Here is a 19,629-nt window from a genome sequence, read left to right as displayed (position 1 = left end):
ACAAACATACAAAAGTATTACCGTAACAACAAAAATCATAGTTTAAACTTTAAAATCAATCAAACTAACAAATTTCATAAACTCATAATCTAATCTTCCATTGGCCTCTTCCTCATATCATTGTCATCCATATGTAACATATTTAAAGCTTGTGCAATCTCTACATAAACACAAATGAAAATGTTGTTAGTATTTAATAAAAAGTAATAATTATATAAAAAAATAAAGATTGTAATTTTTTTACCCAAAGCTATATCATCATCGTTCAAGATGTCACCAACGTTGTCAACTATCAGATTTGTAAACTTTATCACCCAATCTTGGGTGCATAACAAAGCTTCAACTATCAATGTCGATAAACTAGTTTGATACTCACTTACAACTCTACCACAAGTGCTAAACGCGGACTCGGAATTATAGTATAAATAATACTAAAAAGCTGAAATATTTCAGCTTTGATAGCTCTACTTTGAAGGATTGTAACTCAATGAATATAATACCAAAATAAACAAAATTATAGTCTAAATTCATCTACAAATTGTAAAATAAATGTTGGAAAAAACCGTAGGTCAATCCGACTTAAAACGAATGAGTTATGGGTGTTTAAAAAACGTCACAGATTATAAAATCTTGCTAAAAAGCTGAATTTTTTCAACTTTGATAGCTCTACTTTAAAGGATTGTAGCTCAGTGAATATAATACCAAAATAAACAAAATTATAGTCTAAACTCATCTACAAACTGTAAACTAAATGTTGGAAAAAATCGTAGGTCAATCCGACTTAAAACGAATGAGTTATGGGTGTTTAAAAAACGTCACAGCTTACAAAATGTTGCTGAAAAGCTGAATTTTTTTAGCTTTGATAGCTCTACTTTGAAGGATTGTAACACGGTGAATATAATACCAAAATAAACAAAATTATAGTCTAAATTCATCTACAAAACTGTAAACTAAATGTTGAAAAAAACCGCAGGTCAATCCGACTTAAAACGAATGAGTTATGTGCGTTTAAAAAACATCACAAAAATCTTAATCATGTCCAACCGGTTCTAAACCCGGTAAAAACCGGACCGGACCGGCGATAAATCTTAGAACCGAGAACCGGCCCGGGGGTCCAAAAAAACGGTCCGGTCCGGTTCACCGGTCCAGTCCGGTCCACCGGTCCAAATGCTCACCCCTAATTTTACCTTGAAGAAAAAGAAATTTTTTTTTGAAATACGCATATATGAAAAATTTTCAAGTGCATGACTATACGCAAAATACATACGTATTCACATTCCAAACAAATTACGTTTTATTTTTTTGTTTATTTTTACAATAATCCTCCACAAGCTTGCTTGTTTATGCACATATGTGTATCCTTGTATTAGTATAGTTTGTTTTTGAAAAACAATTATCAAAGTTATATATATATATATATATATATATATATATATATATATATATATATATATATATATATATATATATATATATATATATATATATATATATATATATATATTCTATTAAATTAATAGTTTTAATCTCCTTTCGTCAAATGTCATTTTAATACAATTCGTCATTAATATTATGTCATGTGTCATGTAGATATATTAGACAACTTATTTTAAAATTCAAATTTATATTTTCTAATTACATGTTAAATTTGAATTTATAATAACTTTAAAAATTTTATATATCTTTTAATTAATAATTTATTTAAAATGAATTATTTAAAATAATTGATTAATAATTATCAATTTTTATTATAAAATTTAAATTATTTTTATAATCATGATTTCCACAAGTTATAAACTAGTATATATATATATATATATATATATATATATATATATATATATATATAGAGAGAGAGAGAGAGAGAGAGAGAGAGAGAGAGAGGCAAGATCAAAGCATAACTAAATTGAGGGAGAAAACCAACAACTTTTTTTTTATCTATAATAAATTTAGGTATCAAATTTCACATTTAAATGTACATACATATATTTAAGAGAAATGCAAAAAAAAAACAAAAAAACAAAAAAAATGAAATAAAAAATTGAATATATATATATATATATATATATATATATATATATATATATATATATTTGAAAATATATATTTACACAAAAAAAAGGAATATGCATTAAAGATGTGTTTTTTTTTTAAATTCTTTTTTAAATCTTAATTTCGAAATAGGTATATTTTCACTTATTTAAAAAAATATATATTTTTTATTTTTTTATTTAGTTTTATTTTTTTAGTTTTTTTTAATCAGCGTAAATATTCCTTATATTTCGAAATTAACTTTTTAAAAAGGAATTTTTCAAAAAATTCATTTTTAATGCATATTCATATTTTTTAGAAAAAAATGTGCATATATACATGTATATTTAAAAAAAAAATACTTTTAGTGCCTTTATATATATATATATATATATATATATATATATATATATATATATATATATATATAAAAGAGTGAGAATATACATATACATATAAATATGAATAAATATATGCATATACATATGCATATGTATATGCATAAAAATAAGTATATACATAAAACAATTAAATACATATGATTATGTTTATTTATATAATATGCATAAGAATAAGTATTATATGATATGAATATTTATAAGTATACGTATATGCATATTCATAAGTATATGCATATGCATAAGAGTAAGTATATATTCATAAGGCTATTAAATACATATGTATTATTCTTACGTATATGAATAAGTATATGTGTATGTATATGCATATGTATAACAATAACTATATGCATATTCATATGAATAACTATATGAATATTTGTAACATCCCAAAATATGGATGTTTAGAATGTGAGAAAGAAAAATAAATAAGTTGGAAATTGACAAATATCAATAAAGGACAAAGTGGTCAAAGAGGGTAAATTGGTTATTTTACATAACCGACAAGGGATATAATAGTAAACATGTCACCATTGTACAAGTTATATGAGTTTTCTATGCTTGTGGTTTAAAGGATTAAGTTCAAGGGCTAACGTGGAAAAGAATATGAAATTTGTATTCCATGTAAAAGTGATAAAATGTCAACTTTGAGACCATAAACGCCAACCCTAGAGGAAAGGAAAGGAAAAAGGGGTACAAAAATAACTTATAGTAGACTTGAAAATGAAGCAATAGAAAAAAGAATCAGCTTATATGGAGTTCATATGAAAAATCTACTAGGTTAAAAAGTTGGACAAAAATTAATGAAAATATGATTTGGGAATTTGACACCTACGAGTCAAATTTGAAGATTAATAAGTCGATATTCATAGCTAAATATAAAGAACACTTTAAAGAAAAGTTGTAGTATATAAAACAAAGAGTACATAGGAAAAAGAATCAGACAAAAATGGATATGTAATGAATGAGATATGATCATTTGAAGTTGGTTGTGCAAACACTTGAAATGTTGTAATATTCAGACTTGCCATGTTCATAGCTGAATAACTCATGTTTTAGACATATTCAGACGAAACAAATAATATGGAACTTGAAGTAATCCTAACAAGCTTTCTGTAACATCCCAAAATTAACAACCAAAAATTTCATTTTTAATATAATAATCATAAAACCATTTGTCTGAAAACAACCATAGTATCATTTCAAATCAAAACCAAAGAGTTAATAGTCAAAACATGTCATGGTAAAACAACATCAGATTATGACTCCCAAAGATCTCGTGTGCGGAAAATGTAGTGTGATTCGTTGCGATCATGCCAACTCCTTTCTATTTGAAGAGGAAGTACCTGAACCAAAACTGTAAATCATAAGCACAAAGCTTAATGAGTTCCCCCATCATATCACATACCATACAATAACATACTACCTAGCATATATGGGTGCTGGCCTACCCCTTCAGTCTCTTTCAACCAGTAAATGTCTAGCATATGTGGGTGTTGGCCTACCCCTTTGGTCTCCTTTAACCGGTAATTGCCTAGCATATCTGGGTGTTGGTCTACCCCTTCGGTCTTTTTTAACCGGTAACGAGGACTATTTCACCCCTACTACTACTACATATCATCCTAGTACATAAACACATAAGTCACATATTGCCTAACATATCACTGGATGATGCCCTAGATGATTAGAGCAACGAATCCAGTTTCTCATTGATTGCCTTGAGTTTCCCTATTGTGACGGGAGCTTCGTCATCACTTTCAGTCCAAATGTTGAATGGACTGTATGTGAATCCTACAAAGTCATCTTCATCTCTAGCATAGATCATGTCCGAATCATCCTGGCGGAAAAGAGAGATGGGTGGAGTGGAATGACTGACTGTGAATCCTGAAGCACCTGCCCCTACATCAGATGCGTTGAAAGTCATTGGAGGATCAACAGTTGATGTAGTTGTGGTGGTGGTGGAATCAGTGAAGAATGGGGTTTGGACTTGCGAAACGCCCAAAGAAACTGAGGGGCATGGAGCAATGGTGATTAGGGTTGAGACAGTGGCAGTGGGTGATGGGACGGAAAGGTCTTCAAAGAATTCATCTGTAACAGGAATGGAGGTAGGAATCTTGAAAGTTACCTCAAGGTTCGTAGTTGCAGGCTCTGAAACCTTCGGTTGAGATGTAACATCTTCTTTGTTGTGAACACCCTTCTGAATTGGAACATCCAAAACCGTTTGTGATTGCGAATCCTCATGATCACTTGGTATCGGAGTTCGTGGTCGACGAGCCATTTTCTTGACTCTCTTCCTTTTTGGTTCTCGAGCTGGTGCGGATGGTTTGGCTTCAGGTTTTCATTTCCCACCCTTATTTGGAGATGGGGCTGGTTCAGGCGGACCAAATTTCGTACCCTTCTTCTTGCCTCCCTTCTTGGTTTTGTTTTCCTCGTCGAGGGTCTTTTGCATTTCATCTGTCAAGGGGCGAAAGCCTGAGACGGGCAAACTTTGATAGGCTCGCAGTACATCACTCGCTACCGGAACATCACAAAGCATTGCTTCAGGAATGGAACCGATAAAGCTGAACTTAGAGTTATCAGTGAGTATGATGTTCATTGTGTGGAAAATCTAGATCGAAGCCATACACGACCCTTCCAAGACATGAATGTTGAGTTTGCTAATCGCCCTTCGAACGATGATGGTCCAGAAGCGAGCACAGGATATTTCACTGTGTCGGGTGGTAAAAAGTGTGCTTTGGACCAACAAAGCCCAGATAACATAACCATAATCCAAGTTGATGTCGGAGTAGATTTCGTACATCATAGTCATGAACATCTTGATTGCACAGTCCAAGCCAGTAACCCTTTCTGAGTAGCTCTTGAAGATCATTGTGAAGAGACCATTCCACATCGACGACAAGTTAGGCTTCTTGAATTTTCAAATTGTTATCAATGTTTGCTTGTAGCCCATCTGGTAGAACATCTCCAGAATTGTTGAGTTGGAGATGCTTTTAGGGTCAATTAGGTCACGACCCTATGGAATCCCTAGGAGGTTCCAAAACCTCGATTTTGTGATTCGGGTCATTTGGTTGAAGATTTCGAACGAGATCATTTCTTTTCCTTTTTAATAACTGGCAATGGGGTAAGTGTTGGAGAGATGCACCAGAGGGAACAATTTCTGAATTGGTAAGGGAAATGACGAGTGGAGAGTACCTCAAACATTTGACGATGGGTTGAAGAAACCTGTCGTATTTGGTTGGGTCAAGATCGAGAATCAGGTTTTGATGGGCCTTCAGGTTGAGGATTGAGGATAGGGCCACGTTTTCTGCAACCGAAGGAGTCTCTGAAGAAGCTGTCATTGAAGCTTGATAAAGAAGACGATGAACAATAGATACTATAATCGCTGGAGGATTTTTTTGCTTTTTGAGAGTAGTAATTAATTAGTGAAGCGTTGAAATCCTTTTATACACAGTTGTAGGTGAGAGAAAACCGTTGATTGGTTGCATCGGTTATTGAAAAGGCGCCTAAAAAGGTGTGACTAACAGTTGTGACATGTGTCAGGTGGCGTCAAATCAGCGTCGTTTCAAATTCCCGCGCCTAATCTTATCCTTTAAGTTGTTGTTTCAGTTACACGCTTTTGTAGTTGATTCTTTTATGAGCTTTAGCAGTGGGTAGCATCAACATGTCTGGGAAACTAAAAGTTAATATGAGTACCACGAACCAGACTTTGGAAAATCACAAGGATCTTCGTGCGAGAGTGTACCAAAGATAAAGAAATAAATCAATATTATTCTAAGGGATTCTAGTGATGTCTATTAAGACATGAAACAGATGGATCCCAGGTAGTGATCTCTTCCTTCGGAGTCAAGAGAGACTCTAAAGTGTCTGTATGGTTTCCCTTTGAATTACGATCACTTGTTTGTTGAGAAAAAATGAAATGCATCTTTTCTTTAGGCTTTAAGGGTGGTTTTATCTTCAATCAAACTATGAAACTTGATATAAGTTCGAACATTCGATGAAATACTTCTCTGACCGGTGTAGCCATAAAAAAAACAAGTATCCTATGGAATTATTTTGAGTAACTAGGATAAGTATAGAAATCTCAAGAAAAAATAAAACTGGATCTATTGGGAAGAAACCTCTTAGGTCTAGAACGTCTCATTAAGATCACATAAAAAGAGATTTTCTGGTATTGGCCATGAAAGTGGACATTCGTTAATTCCAAGGTGAAATTTCTAGAACGTGTATATTGTTCACCGTCAATTCGTATATATATATATATATATATATATATATATATATATATATATATATATATATATATATATATATATATATATATATGTGTATTGGATTTTGGGTTTCACTCAATTCGTGGTGATAACGAACTTAAGATATTGGTTGTAACCATAAACCTCAGTGGTAAGTGCTGAGAGTCTCAAGGGTTACATTTGTGAATGCAAAAGAGTTGGAGAAATGGTATCGAGTGGTTTCAAAGAAATAATTTACCTCTGCTATACGAAAGTGACTAAGTAGTTAACTTTTAACTCAATGTTAGTTGAGTCAGGTAGCTCGTGACTTATGTGAATGAATAGCCTTATTGGGAAGAAATGTTTGGTGTTATCGATTCATTAAGGCTTCTACATAGAAAGTCTTTGAGGCTTTGGTCGACATGCAACAGCATGCTTCTAGGGACACTTAACTAGTGCAAAGTTTCGGAATTTATACCTGCCCCATCATTCGTAATTGAGATCACCAAGGTGTTTGCCTTGAAACCTGCTCAATTAGCTAATATTTTTGGTATTTTGTAATTTTATAAAAGAAATAAATGATGAAAATAAACAAAACATTTTGGTATTTTTGTTTTTCAGAAAAAGAAATAAAAACAGAAAGAAATAAAATATTTTTAGATTTTTGATTTTTCTGAAAAAAAATAAAAACAGAAAGAAATAATATATATATATATATATATATATATATATATATATATATATATATATATATATATATATATTTGTACTTTTGACGTTTCTGAGAAAGAAATAAATTAAAAAAATAGAAAGAAATAATAAGAAATAAAGAAAATATACAAAGGATACAAGAAGCTCCAAACCACGAATGAACAGTAGCCTGCAAGTTACTACAAACATTCGCACCGATTCGTTGTGTGAACAGTTGGTTGCGAGTCACTGTGAGCATTCGTACCGATTCGCAGTACAAAAAAGTTAATCAAACCCATGGAGCTCCATTTGATGATCGTCCAAATTTGCGGTGATGACATCATCTTCGGATCATCTAACCCCAGCTTAACAGCTAAGTTCCGAAAGTTGATGGAAACTAAATTTGAGATGAGCTCCATGGGTCTATTTAACTAAATTTGCGAGTCACTGCGAGCGTTCGCACCAATTCGCGGGCCTATCAAAAACTTATGATTGCGAAGGTGGTTTTGGAACGGATTCAGCCTCTATCATAAGCCTTGAAGAATGCGATTGAAGGTTTGCTCAGGCAAGGCTTTCGTGAAGATGTAGGCTAACTGGTCAGCGGATCTTACAAAGTGTATCTCTACATTTTCATCTTCCACATGATCTTGAATGAAGTGATAATGTGCAATGTGTTTCGTGTTTGAGTGTTGCTCTGGGTTGTGAAATATGCGAATGGCGCTCTCAAAACCGTAATATAAGGGGATTTGCTTCATGTTGATTCCATAGTCGCGAAGCTGACTCTGAATCCAGATTACTTGTTAGGTGTAAGAGGCAGTGGCTATGTACTCTGCTTCAGCAGTAGATAGGGAGACACAAGTTTGCTTTTTGGATTGCCAACTTACAAGTTTGCCATCAAGAAATTGGCATCCTCTTGTTGTACTCTTTCGATATAGACCGCAACCTCCAAGATCAGCATCCGAAAACGCTTGCACAAAGAAACCTAAACTTGAATGATACCATATTCCCAAAGAGGATGTTCGCTTGAGATACCTAAAGATGTTCTTAATAGCTGTCATGTGAGGTTCGCGAGGATTCGCTTGAAACCTGGTACAATAGCAAATAGAAAACATAATATACGAACAACTAGCAGTCAGATACATCAATGATCCTATCATTTGATGATAGAGTGTCATATCAGCAGCTGGCTTGTCCAGAGATGGTGTTAGTTTCGTTCCAAATGCCATTGGAACCTTCACTTTAAAATCTCCCACCATTCCAAACATGGAGAGTAAGGTCTTTGTATAAGCCTCCTAATTAATAAAGATCCCTTCCTGACTCTGTCTTATATTCAAGCCAAGAAAAAAGTTAATCAGATCCATGGAGCTCATCTCAAATTTAGTTTCCATCAACTTTCGGAACTCAGCTGTTAAGCTGGGGTTAGTTGATCCGAAGATGATTTCATCAACGCAAATTTGTACGATCATCAAATGGTTACCATCTTTCTTGCGAAAGAAGGTTGGGTCGACCGATCCATGTTTAAATTTAGCATGTTTTAAAAAACAAGTTAGAGTTTCGTACCAGGCTCTTGGAGATTGCTTTAGACCGTAGACTTCCTTGTACAGAACGTAACAATGGTTTGGATATTTTTCGTTTATGAAACCTGGAGGTTGTTCCACATACACTGTTTCTTCGAGCTACCCATTTAGGAATGCACACTTGACGTCCATCTGATAAACTTCAAAGCTCTTGTGTGCTGCGTATGCCAGAAAGATGCGAACAAATTCCAACCTTGTAAATTGTGCGAAGGTTTCTTCGTAGTCGATGCCTTCTTCCTGACAATATCACTTTACTACGAGTCGCGCCTTATTTCTTATCACATTGCCTTCTTTATCCATCTTGTTACAAAATACCTGTTTAAGACCAATAACAGATGCATTATTTAGATTGAGAATTAGTCTCCAGACCTTGTTTCGTTTAAATTCATTGAGCTCCTACTGCATTGCTTGCACTCAATCAGAATGATCAAGAGAAATTTGAACATTTTTAGGTTCAATCTTGGCGATAAACGAATTGAACATGAAAAATTCCACTTTAGAGAATAAAGCAGTTCAGTTCGCTTTTTGTTGTGCTCTCATAAGAAATCCTGAAGACGAATCTCCTATAACTAGAGTTTTTGGATGATCTTTGGTCCATTTAGTCAATGGAGGGTAATTAGGATCATATGTTGGATCCAATTCGGCATTCATTTCTTTAAACTTTGACTATACATCTGAATCATCATTCGCATTTCCATCCCCCTCGAATGATGTATGAATATCATCTTTTGGATTCATTCTACCCCTGGAAAGGTGGTTCTAAGTTGACTTCAGGGGTTTCGCTCTCCCCTTGAACAGGTGTATCATGTGAGGAGGTTGAAGTGGAACCCTCCCCCTATGTTGTAGCATTCGTATTTGTAGGTTGAGATGGAACTTCAGGATTTTTCTTGGTGGGATATTCCTGTTCCATATCCTAACCTAATTAAGGCCAAAAATCCGAAAGCAAAAACGAGATGTTTACTCTGATAATGAACATGTATTTTGGAAACTAGTACTCTGTTTATGTTTTGAAATGATGAATTTACTTAAAGTAATGTTTTATTAAAAGAAATTTTTAGTCTTGACTTTTGGAACGTTACACATATTGTATGTATATAAAAAATTATCATGACTAATATTATTTTTTTCTGCAGTTATATCTCCAAATCAAATAGGCATGGAAGTAAACAAAAAAGTGAACAAGCTATTTGAAACAAACAGCAGGCGGCCTCTAAAGATAGTATTTGACAGGAATACTTACATGCTGATTAGGGAATTATAAAAATGCTTCATTCGGGAGGTTGGGAATTATATGTGGCGCGACATCGCTTTGGATAAGAACGCCTGGAAAGAAGTTTCTAATGCCAAAAGGAATAGCATGTTCTAGTATATTTCGGTAAAATATGTATAAAGTTATATTTAATATGTTTAATTTTGATTTATTTTTAACTTCTTTATTTTTTGTAGACATGGTTTGATTTTAAAGAGATTTCAAATGATCCTATATCTTCAACTTTTTGGGCATCACTGAACAATCGGATATGTGTGCGGTATAAAGGTCGTAAACATATTGCAAAAACTCGTTTTATAGATTTGCAAGGGGATGTGGAGGTAGCAAGGGCCCGGCCCCCCATGGGTATGGCTCTGTAGCATTGGCGTTCTACTATTGACCACTTCTTAACAGACAAGTATAAAAAACGATCTATTTTGTAATGTTAAACAAAATTTGAATAGACTTGAAGCATTTCACCATGGGCATGTGAATAAACAAGGGTAATTTGTTGACCTATTAGTCGAAGATCAATATGTAAGTTTTTATTACATAAAAGTAAAGGAGATTGTTGTTTTGTTTTTGTGTTAGTTTTGAAGTATACTGACAATCTTCATGAAATGCATAATGCTTTAGTTGGTGAGGTTGTTTTACAAACTCAACACATAACTGACTCTGGTAGTGATCCGAGCTCCATTGATTGGATAGCCATATTTGAGAGGGTGTTATGTGCTCGAAGGGGACATATGAGAGGCATATGGCCTAAACATCCTTCCGCAACGGCTACTAGTGCTCCCTCCCAGTGGCAGTCACAATCACAATCACATGCACCACAACCAACATATGTACTTATTAAACTCTTGAAAAATTTGATAGCTTGGTACTTTGCTATATTGGTAAGAACTTGATGCATTTATAGTAATTTTTGATAGTTTGATAATCTGTTTATTTGTTAAGTGCTTAATTCATTTGTTATGAATTTGGCAGTTTGGTAGTTTGTTAAATTGTTAAAGACTTAATTGATTTGATAGTTTTATAGTTTGTTAAATTGTTAAGCACTTAATTCATTTGGTGGTTTGATAATTTGTTAAATTGTTAATGATTTAATGTTCTTGTGACTTAATCGTTAAGTAATAATAATTTGTTTTTTTAGTTTGATATTTTAACTTATATACTTAAATTGTAGGATGTGAATGTTAACACTTTTCTCTAAAACCCGGCGTTTGTGACGGAAATTGGAGATATTATCCGTTCGTTTAAGAACCAAGTCAACAATACGGAAAACAATGATGGGGAAAACGAAGACGTCTAGTATTTCTTGTTTTATGTTATGAATGATGTTATTTTGGAATTATTAGATAAGTTATGGATGTGATTGACTAGTATTTCTTGTTTATTAAATCGTTTATGTAATGTTGTATATTTGATATTTTATGTAATGTATATGTATTGTTTTATATTATTTGATGTTTATATAACGTAGATTTGTAGATTATGATTTCTATATTTTTGTAAATTCTACGGTTTATAATATAGAAACTAATATAATAATATAAATTGTATTAAAACAATCAGCGGCGAAAGCTTTTGTGACGACCGACACCAATTGCAACGATGCCTGCCTCCGGAAAGCTTGCCAGGAAAAAACTTCGACCAGTGCCGGAAAACTAATAGAGACGACACTAATAGTGATGACAAGGGCATTTAGCGATGCCAGCTATTAGAGATGACACTAATTGTGACGATTTTTAAGTATTAGCTACGATAACGGCAGCAAACCTTTAGCAACAACTTGTCGTCACGATGATTTTAGGCATCAATTGCGACGTTATTTAGCGCCACTAGAGGTAACTTTTTTTTATTGTGTATAAATGTTATGACAGTTATAAAGTAAGCTGTAATAAAAAAAAATCTAATTACATTAAACACATTCTAGATTTCTAAATTAAATACGAGATGAACAAAAGAAATGTTCCATCCACCTGATATGTCTGAATTACTTTTTTTCACACATTACTAACTATAGATTTGACATACATCTACTTTGGATGACGTGATGATTGTTCGATCTCTAATAATTACAATAAATGGGTAGTTAGTTATTTATCACATGGATTTGTTATGCAAAACGAAATAAAATTTAATTTATATTGATGTGATGTAGAAATTGTTCCCCAGGATATGTGTTTTGTACTTATAGGTTATACTTGTTACACGTCGATAGGATTGGATGGAGTGAGACAGGATTGTACAATCTTTATAGCATTGTATTGTAACGATGCGTATGATGATGACCTTCACCTCTTGTGTACAAACGACCTTGTCCCACCTCCACCTCTTTGGATAGGATCATAGGATACAAAAATACAATATATCTTCCACTGACGTTAATTTTACTATTATTGCAATGAAGGTCTAAACATCTAACATTCTCCCATGTCATATCAAATCATGTTAAGGCATTATATATTTGACTTACAAGCAGACGAAGAATAAACCCCACATCAACAAACCAATGTTGTTAAAAGCTTAATTAGAACATGAAAGATGTAGATGGAATGACCAATTAAATGGTAACATTGGGCAAGTGAAAGTTTACAATTTAGGTGTTAAGTCATTGTAAGATTCTTAAAACCCATAATTTTCCCTTTTCACCGTCAAAACCCAACAAAAAAGTGGTGTGTATCCTCTAGTTGCTGGATAGGATTGATAACACCCGTTTAAATATGGTTTGCTGTAATAATGAGCATTGAAAATATATTTTGATAAGAATCAGTTAGATTCCAATGTTTTTATATTGGAGTTTTGAAGATGTTATTTCCTATATTTCAAGTGTTACAAATAATATCCTTAGCCGTATCAGATGAGGTTGCATTATCCTTAACTCAAAATATATGTGGCTATAAATGGGTGGAAATTAGACCATCATCACATATATATGCACATTACATTCTTATTGTGCCTTTTGATTTGATTTTTCTTTATCTTTTAAAAAAAAGAATAATAATGAAAAGAAAAAGAAAAAAGTGCAATCGTACCCACAAATAGTGTCTTTTATTTGTGTCAAGAATGAAGATTACTATTTATCTCCATCTTTTAATATAGTGGCTCCCTTCAACCCCCTTTTTAAATAAAATTTACATATTTACAATCCCCATAAAATTAAATAAACCCCAAAATGATTAAAAAGACACCACCAAGTGTTTTGACAGATCAATAAACATCAAAATTCATTAAAAAAAAAATTTGTGATTTATATTACCACGTTAATGGGAAACAGTAAGAAAAGTTGCATATTCATAGGTACCTTAAGGTGCTATTTTCAAACTATGTAAGAAAAGACATGTAACATTAACATATATGGATTAGAAAGGGCTTGTCAAATGTGTCAAATGGACGAAATAAAATATTTAGTGCTTTCCACATATGGTTTTATTTGGCTGGATTTGTCATTTGATGATCGAATAAATTCAGTATCATTCCTATTTCATTTTATTAACGCATAAGTTATCTCAAACAAATATTTTAAACAACACAACCATAAAAGTGCATAGAATTTAATATTTTATTTATTATCGTTTTTAGTTTTAACAATGTTAGATTTTTTTTTACCAAATTTACTACTATAATTTTATTACATACTAGTTACTTTATTACCTGTCAAATAATTACTTTTGCTGTAATTATTTATTTCAAACAAAAATATTCTAATTATTAGCAGCTAATATTTAATTATATAACATTTAACTTGCCGGATCCGGCACACGTTTTCATATTCTAGAGAGTGAAGAACCGTTACAGTCAAAATTACGGTATCTATCGTCGCCGGTCGGCCTCTCAACTCTCAACAACCATCTCAATGATATTATTTTCATTCATGTTGCCGTTAATTTCGCCACCATTTACATCTACAGCTTCTCTACACGTCGTCTTATGACGCAATTTCCAGTCAAGTGCTTGACACGCGCGAGAGCAGTAGTTCACATCTCCACACACCGAACACCGTCTAAACTCGTGCTTCCTCGTCTCCGGCCGACCGCAACCGCCGTGCGAGCATAACCTCAGCTCCGGACTCGGTGGCTTCTCTGAGAACCATTCGCCGAGAAAACGGTTCGCAGGGTGAGATTCTGGAGCCGGGACATTACATCCGAAATCACTTAGTAACGGGCACCCCGAGCCTACTAGGTTCCATTTCTGGCGTTTGCCGGAAAACAACGACGGGGTGGTTGAGAACACGGCGGCTAGTTCACGGGTGTTTGCTTGAATCAATAGTCGCCTTCCTTCGGCGACATTCTTGCTCACCCCATAACCGTCTTGCAGGCAATGCCCGAGTTCCCGGAGAGCGTCAATGTGGCCGAGAAACGCCGAACGAGCACATAGAGCGACTCCGGCTCGCAAGTCCTTATCGTTCTTTGATCCTCCGCTGCCGTTGAACTGAATCACAGCGAGTGAGTACAGTGCCGGAGCGTGAGACCGAATCGCGGCTTTGGCCATGAACGACGCTCCGCTACCCCGATTTTGCAAACAGTAGAAAGTAATCTGTAACAAGAAAAAATTCAGAAACTTCCGGATAACACTTGTAGTAAATGTCTACTTTCCTTTCTTTATCTTAAAAGAATTTAAACTCACCATGCCGAGTGTGTAAGAAGCTTCTGCATTACCGGCATCGGAACACCCTTTAAGAAATCGGTGAGAAGATTCCGACCAATTTTTAGCTTTAACGGCAAAACAATTTGTTGAAAGCCTCGACAATACAAGTGAATGAAGTCCTAATCCGTTTAATCTCTTGCATCTGTTAAACATACATACAATTGACGACAATCAGTTATAAAATCAAATTCAAAAACAACGGTATGATTTTTTTCAAATTTCAGATCATACGTTGATAAAACGCCGAAGAAATCTGCAGCACAACCAGCGGTGGAGCCAAGCTTGGCAAGGATGCATAAAACGATATCGTTGGGAAGCGTGTCCAAGAAATCACACTGACCGGAATGAACTACCACCGGTAATCCGGACGACGACTTGAGTCTTTTTCTGTTCGTTATCATCGGTGCTCCGGCGAAATTGCCATCTGTTTTTCTCTTCTGGTAGCACATGTTATCGATCTCCGTATAACAAATTCCTCGTCTGGTTCTCATTCCTTTCCTCCTCCTTTTCTCTTCCTCTCTACTCACTCAAAATATATATATATATATATATATATATATATATATATATATATATATATATATATATATATATATATATATATATATATATATATATATATATATATACACTAGTTTATAACCGTCGAACCACGTTATAAAATTAATCAAACTTTTATAATAAAAACTCAAAATTACTAATAAGTTATTTTAAATAAATTATTAATTTAAGAGATATTTTTATTAGTTATCTAAAATTATAATCATTGATTCAAATAAATATAAAAAATTAATTTTTAATATACATTAGATATTTTTTATTTGTGAATTAATGAAAACAATAATTTAAAATTTAAAAATCACATTAATGAGAATGTCTAATAAATTTAAAATGGAAAACTAATAGATTGAAAAGTGACAACACATTAATTAAAATGTCTAATATGGTGACACATGACAAAAGATCTACTCTTTTATTAGTATATATATATATATATATATATATATATATATATATATATATATATATATATATATATATATATATATATATATACTTAGGTTCAAATGTTTTCACTATCTATTGTGTGCATGTATGATTAATTCTGGACCAATCATTTTAGTTATTTTAAGAAAATAATTAATGTATATTAAACGCTGAAGATGTAATTAATATCCATTATATCTTCAACATGTAATATGTATTAATTACTTTCTTAAAATAACTAAAATGATTGGTCCAAAATCAATCATACATGCACACAATAGATAGTGAAAACAAAATAACCTAACCCTATATATATATATATATATATATATATATATATATATATATATATATATATATATATATATATATATATATATATATATATATATATATATATCAGGTTTATTTAAGACCATTCTAATTTTGTAAAACCGTGATACCAAATCTAAAAATAATTTTAAAATGCAAAATAAATGAAAAAAATCCAAAAATTCTTTTTTTAAATATTATTTTCGAAACTTGAATTAACTAAAAAAATCCCGTTTTTTTTTTAAATATGTGAAATATTCTAATACAATATTACACTGTATATATTCTAAAAAATAATTTTAAAATGCAAAATAAATGATAAAATCTAAAAATTCTTTTTTTAAATATTATTTTCGGAACTTGAATTAACTAAAAAAAATAAAAAAAAATCCCGTTTTTTTGAAAAAGAACGTGAAATATTCTAATAGAATATTACAGTGTACATATTTTAAAAAATAATTTTAAAATGCAAAATAAATGGAAAAATCCAAAAATTCTTTTTGTAAATATTATTTTCAGAACTTGAATTAACTAAAAAAATATAAAAAATCCCGTTTTTTTAAAAAAATACATGAAATATTCTAATAAAATATTACACTGTACATATTCTAAAAAATAATTTTAAAATGCAAAATAAATGGAAAAATCTAAAAATTCTTTTTTTTAAATATTATTTTCGGAACTTGAATTAACTAAAAAAAATAAAAAGAAATCCCGTTTTTTTGAAAAATATTTGAAATATTCTAATAGAATATTACGTTGTACATATTCTAAAAAATAATTTTAAAATGCAAAATAAATGGAAAAATCCAAAAATTCTTTTTTTTAAATATTATTTTCGGAACTTGAATTAACTAAAAAAAAAAAAAATCCCGTTTTTTTTTTTAAAATACGTGAAATATTCTAATAGAATATTACATTGTACATATTCTAAAAAATAATTTTCAAATGCAAAATAAATGGAAAAATCTAAAAAATCTTTTTTTAAATATCGTTTTCGGAACTTGATTTAACTAAAAAAATAAAAAAAAATACATTTTTTTTAGAAATACGTGAAATATTCTAATAGAATATTACACTATACATATTCTAAAAAATAATTTTAAAATGCAAAATAAATGGAAAAATCCAAAAATTCTTTTTTTAAATATTATTTTCGGAACTTGAATTAACTAAAAAAAATTTAAGAAATAAAAAAAATAAAAAAATGCGTCTCACAGTCTCACAAAATTAGGCCGTTTCACATGAACCTAACCCTATATATATATATATATATATATATATATATATATATATATATATATATATATATATATATATATATATATATATATATATATATATATATATATATATATATAAGTTGAGTAGGCAAACGTAATTATTAATTTCACATTAATAATTAATTTCACATTGTGAATACTAAAAATAAATTACATATTTTTCGAGTTCACCATGTGAATTCAGATTCATACTGTGAATCTGTAAAGATTCATACTGTGAATTTGATTATTTTTTTTATCAAATTTGATATAATTGAAAAAAAGATAAAAAAGTTATGAATTTCTATATTTTCTTGTTTTTTTAATAAAAAGCAAATTCTAAATGTTGAAAAAAAATTGGTTACTTGGTTAATTATGGTTCTCTATTGAACATACCATATATATATATATATATATATATATATATATATATATATATATATATATATATATATATATATATATATATATATATATATATATAGGAACGAGTTCTATGGAAAACAAATAACTAGGGCAGCATCTACCGAAACCAATAATCAAATGACACGTGTCCATTTCTTTCTTCACAAGTAATGTATTGTGGAAGTTATTGTAGAAGTGATGTGTTGTCATGTTTTCATTGGTTTAAATATGTGTTGTTCTAATGATTTATTTTCCATATAACTCTTCCCTATATATATATATATATATATATATATATATATATATATATATATATATATATATATATATATATATATATATATTATAGGCGAATGCCCGCGCGTTGCACAGAAACACCTATGTAGTTGAAAATTTTACAAACATATGTTTTATTAAATATAACAATAATATTGTTATATTTGATATAATAATTCATATACTAAGTTGATATAATATATTGTTTTATTTGAATTATATGATAATATATACATCTATTAAAACAACATAATCTCAATCATTTGAATGACTTCTACCTGCAGATTATTCATGAATGAAAATAAAAAATCATGTATTGTTTAATTTAATATAGTTGTTGTTATTGTTAATTAATTTTTTTTTAAATTTTTAGCTTAACGTTTTAATTTTCGTCATTGTAATTATTTAAAACATCAAACATTGTAATTATTTAAAACATCAAACGTTTTAATTTTAAGCTACTTATTTGAAAATTTTTAATGATTATAAAAATATCTTTAGCAAATATTTTAGTTAAACTGAGATTATAATTTAGTTTTTGCATTTAGCACTATATTTTATCACTTTTAACTATTCATAAAATATTCTTCGGGTTTTTTAAGTGGAAATAAAATTTATATTTAAGTTGACCATATAATGTTATATTTAAATTAACAATTAAAGTATTTTATTCAAATTGTTCAAAAGTTGTAGTTTTAAAATGATAATAGTTTACATACAACAACATATTAAATCTAATAAATTAAGTATAATATGTTAAAAGTTAAAGACATAACTTTATAAATGGAAATAAATATATTATTTTAATACTGAAATTTATTTTATTTATGATTATACTTTAGATTTTATATTTATTTAACATTGTTAACCAACTTATAATCATTAATAGAAAGACACTACAATTTATCTCTTTTAACTATTTACAAAATATTCTTTGGTTCATTTAAGTTGAACTAAAATTTATATTTAAGTTGTCTCTTTAATGTTATATTTAAATTAACAATTTAAGTATTTTATCCTAACTGTTCAAAAATTATAGCTTTAAGATGATAATGGTTTGCATACAACAACATTTTAAAACTAATAAATTAAGTATAATATGTTAAAATTTAAAGACATAACTTTATAAGTATAAGTAAAGATATTATTTTAATATTGAAATTTGGTTTATATATGATTACACTTTAGGTTAGATATTTATTTAACCTTATTAACCAACTTATAATCATTATTATAAAGAAATTGAAAACTCATGGGGGTTTCAAATGAGTGTAGTGAAAGAAAAAATGTTTCCTTTATAAGTATACTAGGCAAATGTCCGCGCTATGCAGAAACACCTATATAGTTTAAGTATTTACAAATATATGTTTTTTTTAAATATAACAATAACGTTTTTAAATTTGATATAATAATTCATATACTAAATTGATATAATATATTGATTATTTTGAATTATATGATAATATATACATCTCTTATAACTGCATAATCTCAATCGTTTGAATGACTTGTACCCGCGAGTTACACATGAATAAAATTAAATATAATATATGGTTTAATGTT

At 30.3% G+C, this 19,629-nt stretch overlaps 1 protein-coding gene across 1 annotated transcript; it reads right to left on the bottom strand.

Moving 5' to 3' along the window:
• Positions 1–13,885: 13,885 nt before the first annotated feature.
• LOC111889841 (F-box protein At1g67340) lies at positions 13,886–15,347 on the bottom strand. The gene is made up of 3 exons (XM_023886002.3): positions 15,056–15,347; positions 14,804–14,966; positions 13,886–14,713 (listed from the first exon to the last, which is right to left on the bottom strand). Exons 1-3 carry the CDS (start codon positions 15,313–15,315, stop codon positions 14,012–14,014), a joined length of 1,125 nt encoding a protein of 374 aa, XP_023741770.1. The 5' UTR covers positions 15,316–15,347; the 3' UTR covers positions 13,886–14,011.
• Positions 15,348–19,629: the final 4,282 nt, after the last annotated feature.

This window comes from Lactuca sativa, chromosome 4 (assembly GCF_002870075.4).
Source record: "Lactuca sativa cultivar Salinas chromosome 4, Lsat_Salinas_v11, whole genome shotgun sequence".
NCBI lineage: Eukaryota > Viridiplantae > Streptophyta > Magnoliopsida > Asterales > Asteraceae > Lactuca > Lactuca sativa.
This window is presented reverse-complemented; position numbering and strand designations above follow the sequence as displayed.

Bases quoted from the DNA above. Each gene is read 5' to 3' on its own strand.
- LOC111889841 (XM_023886002.3), bottom strand. From the start codon at position 15,315: ATGAGAACCAGACGAGGAATTTGTTATACGGAGATCGATAACATGTGC. The intron at 14,967-15,055 runs GTATGATCTGAA...TATGTTTAACAG, and splicing joins TTCTTCGGCGTTTTATCAAC to ATGCAAGAGATTAAACGGAT. The intron at 14,714-14,803 runs GTGAGTTTAAAT...TTCTTGTTACAG, and splicing joins CTTCTTACACACTCGGCATG to ATTACTTTCTACTGTTTGCA.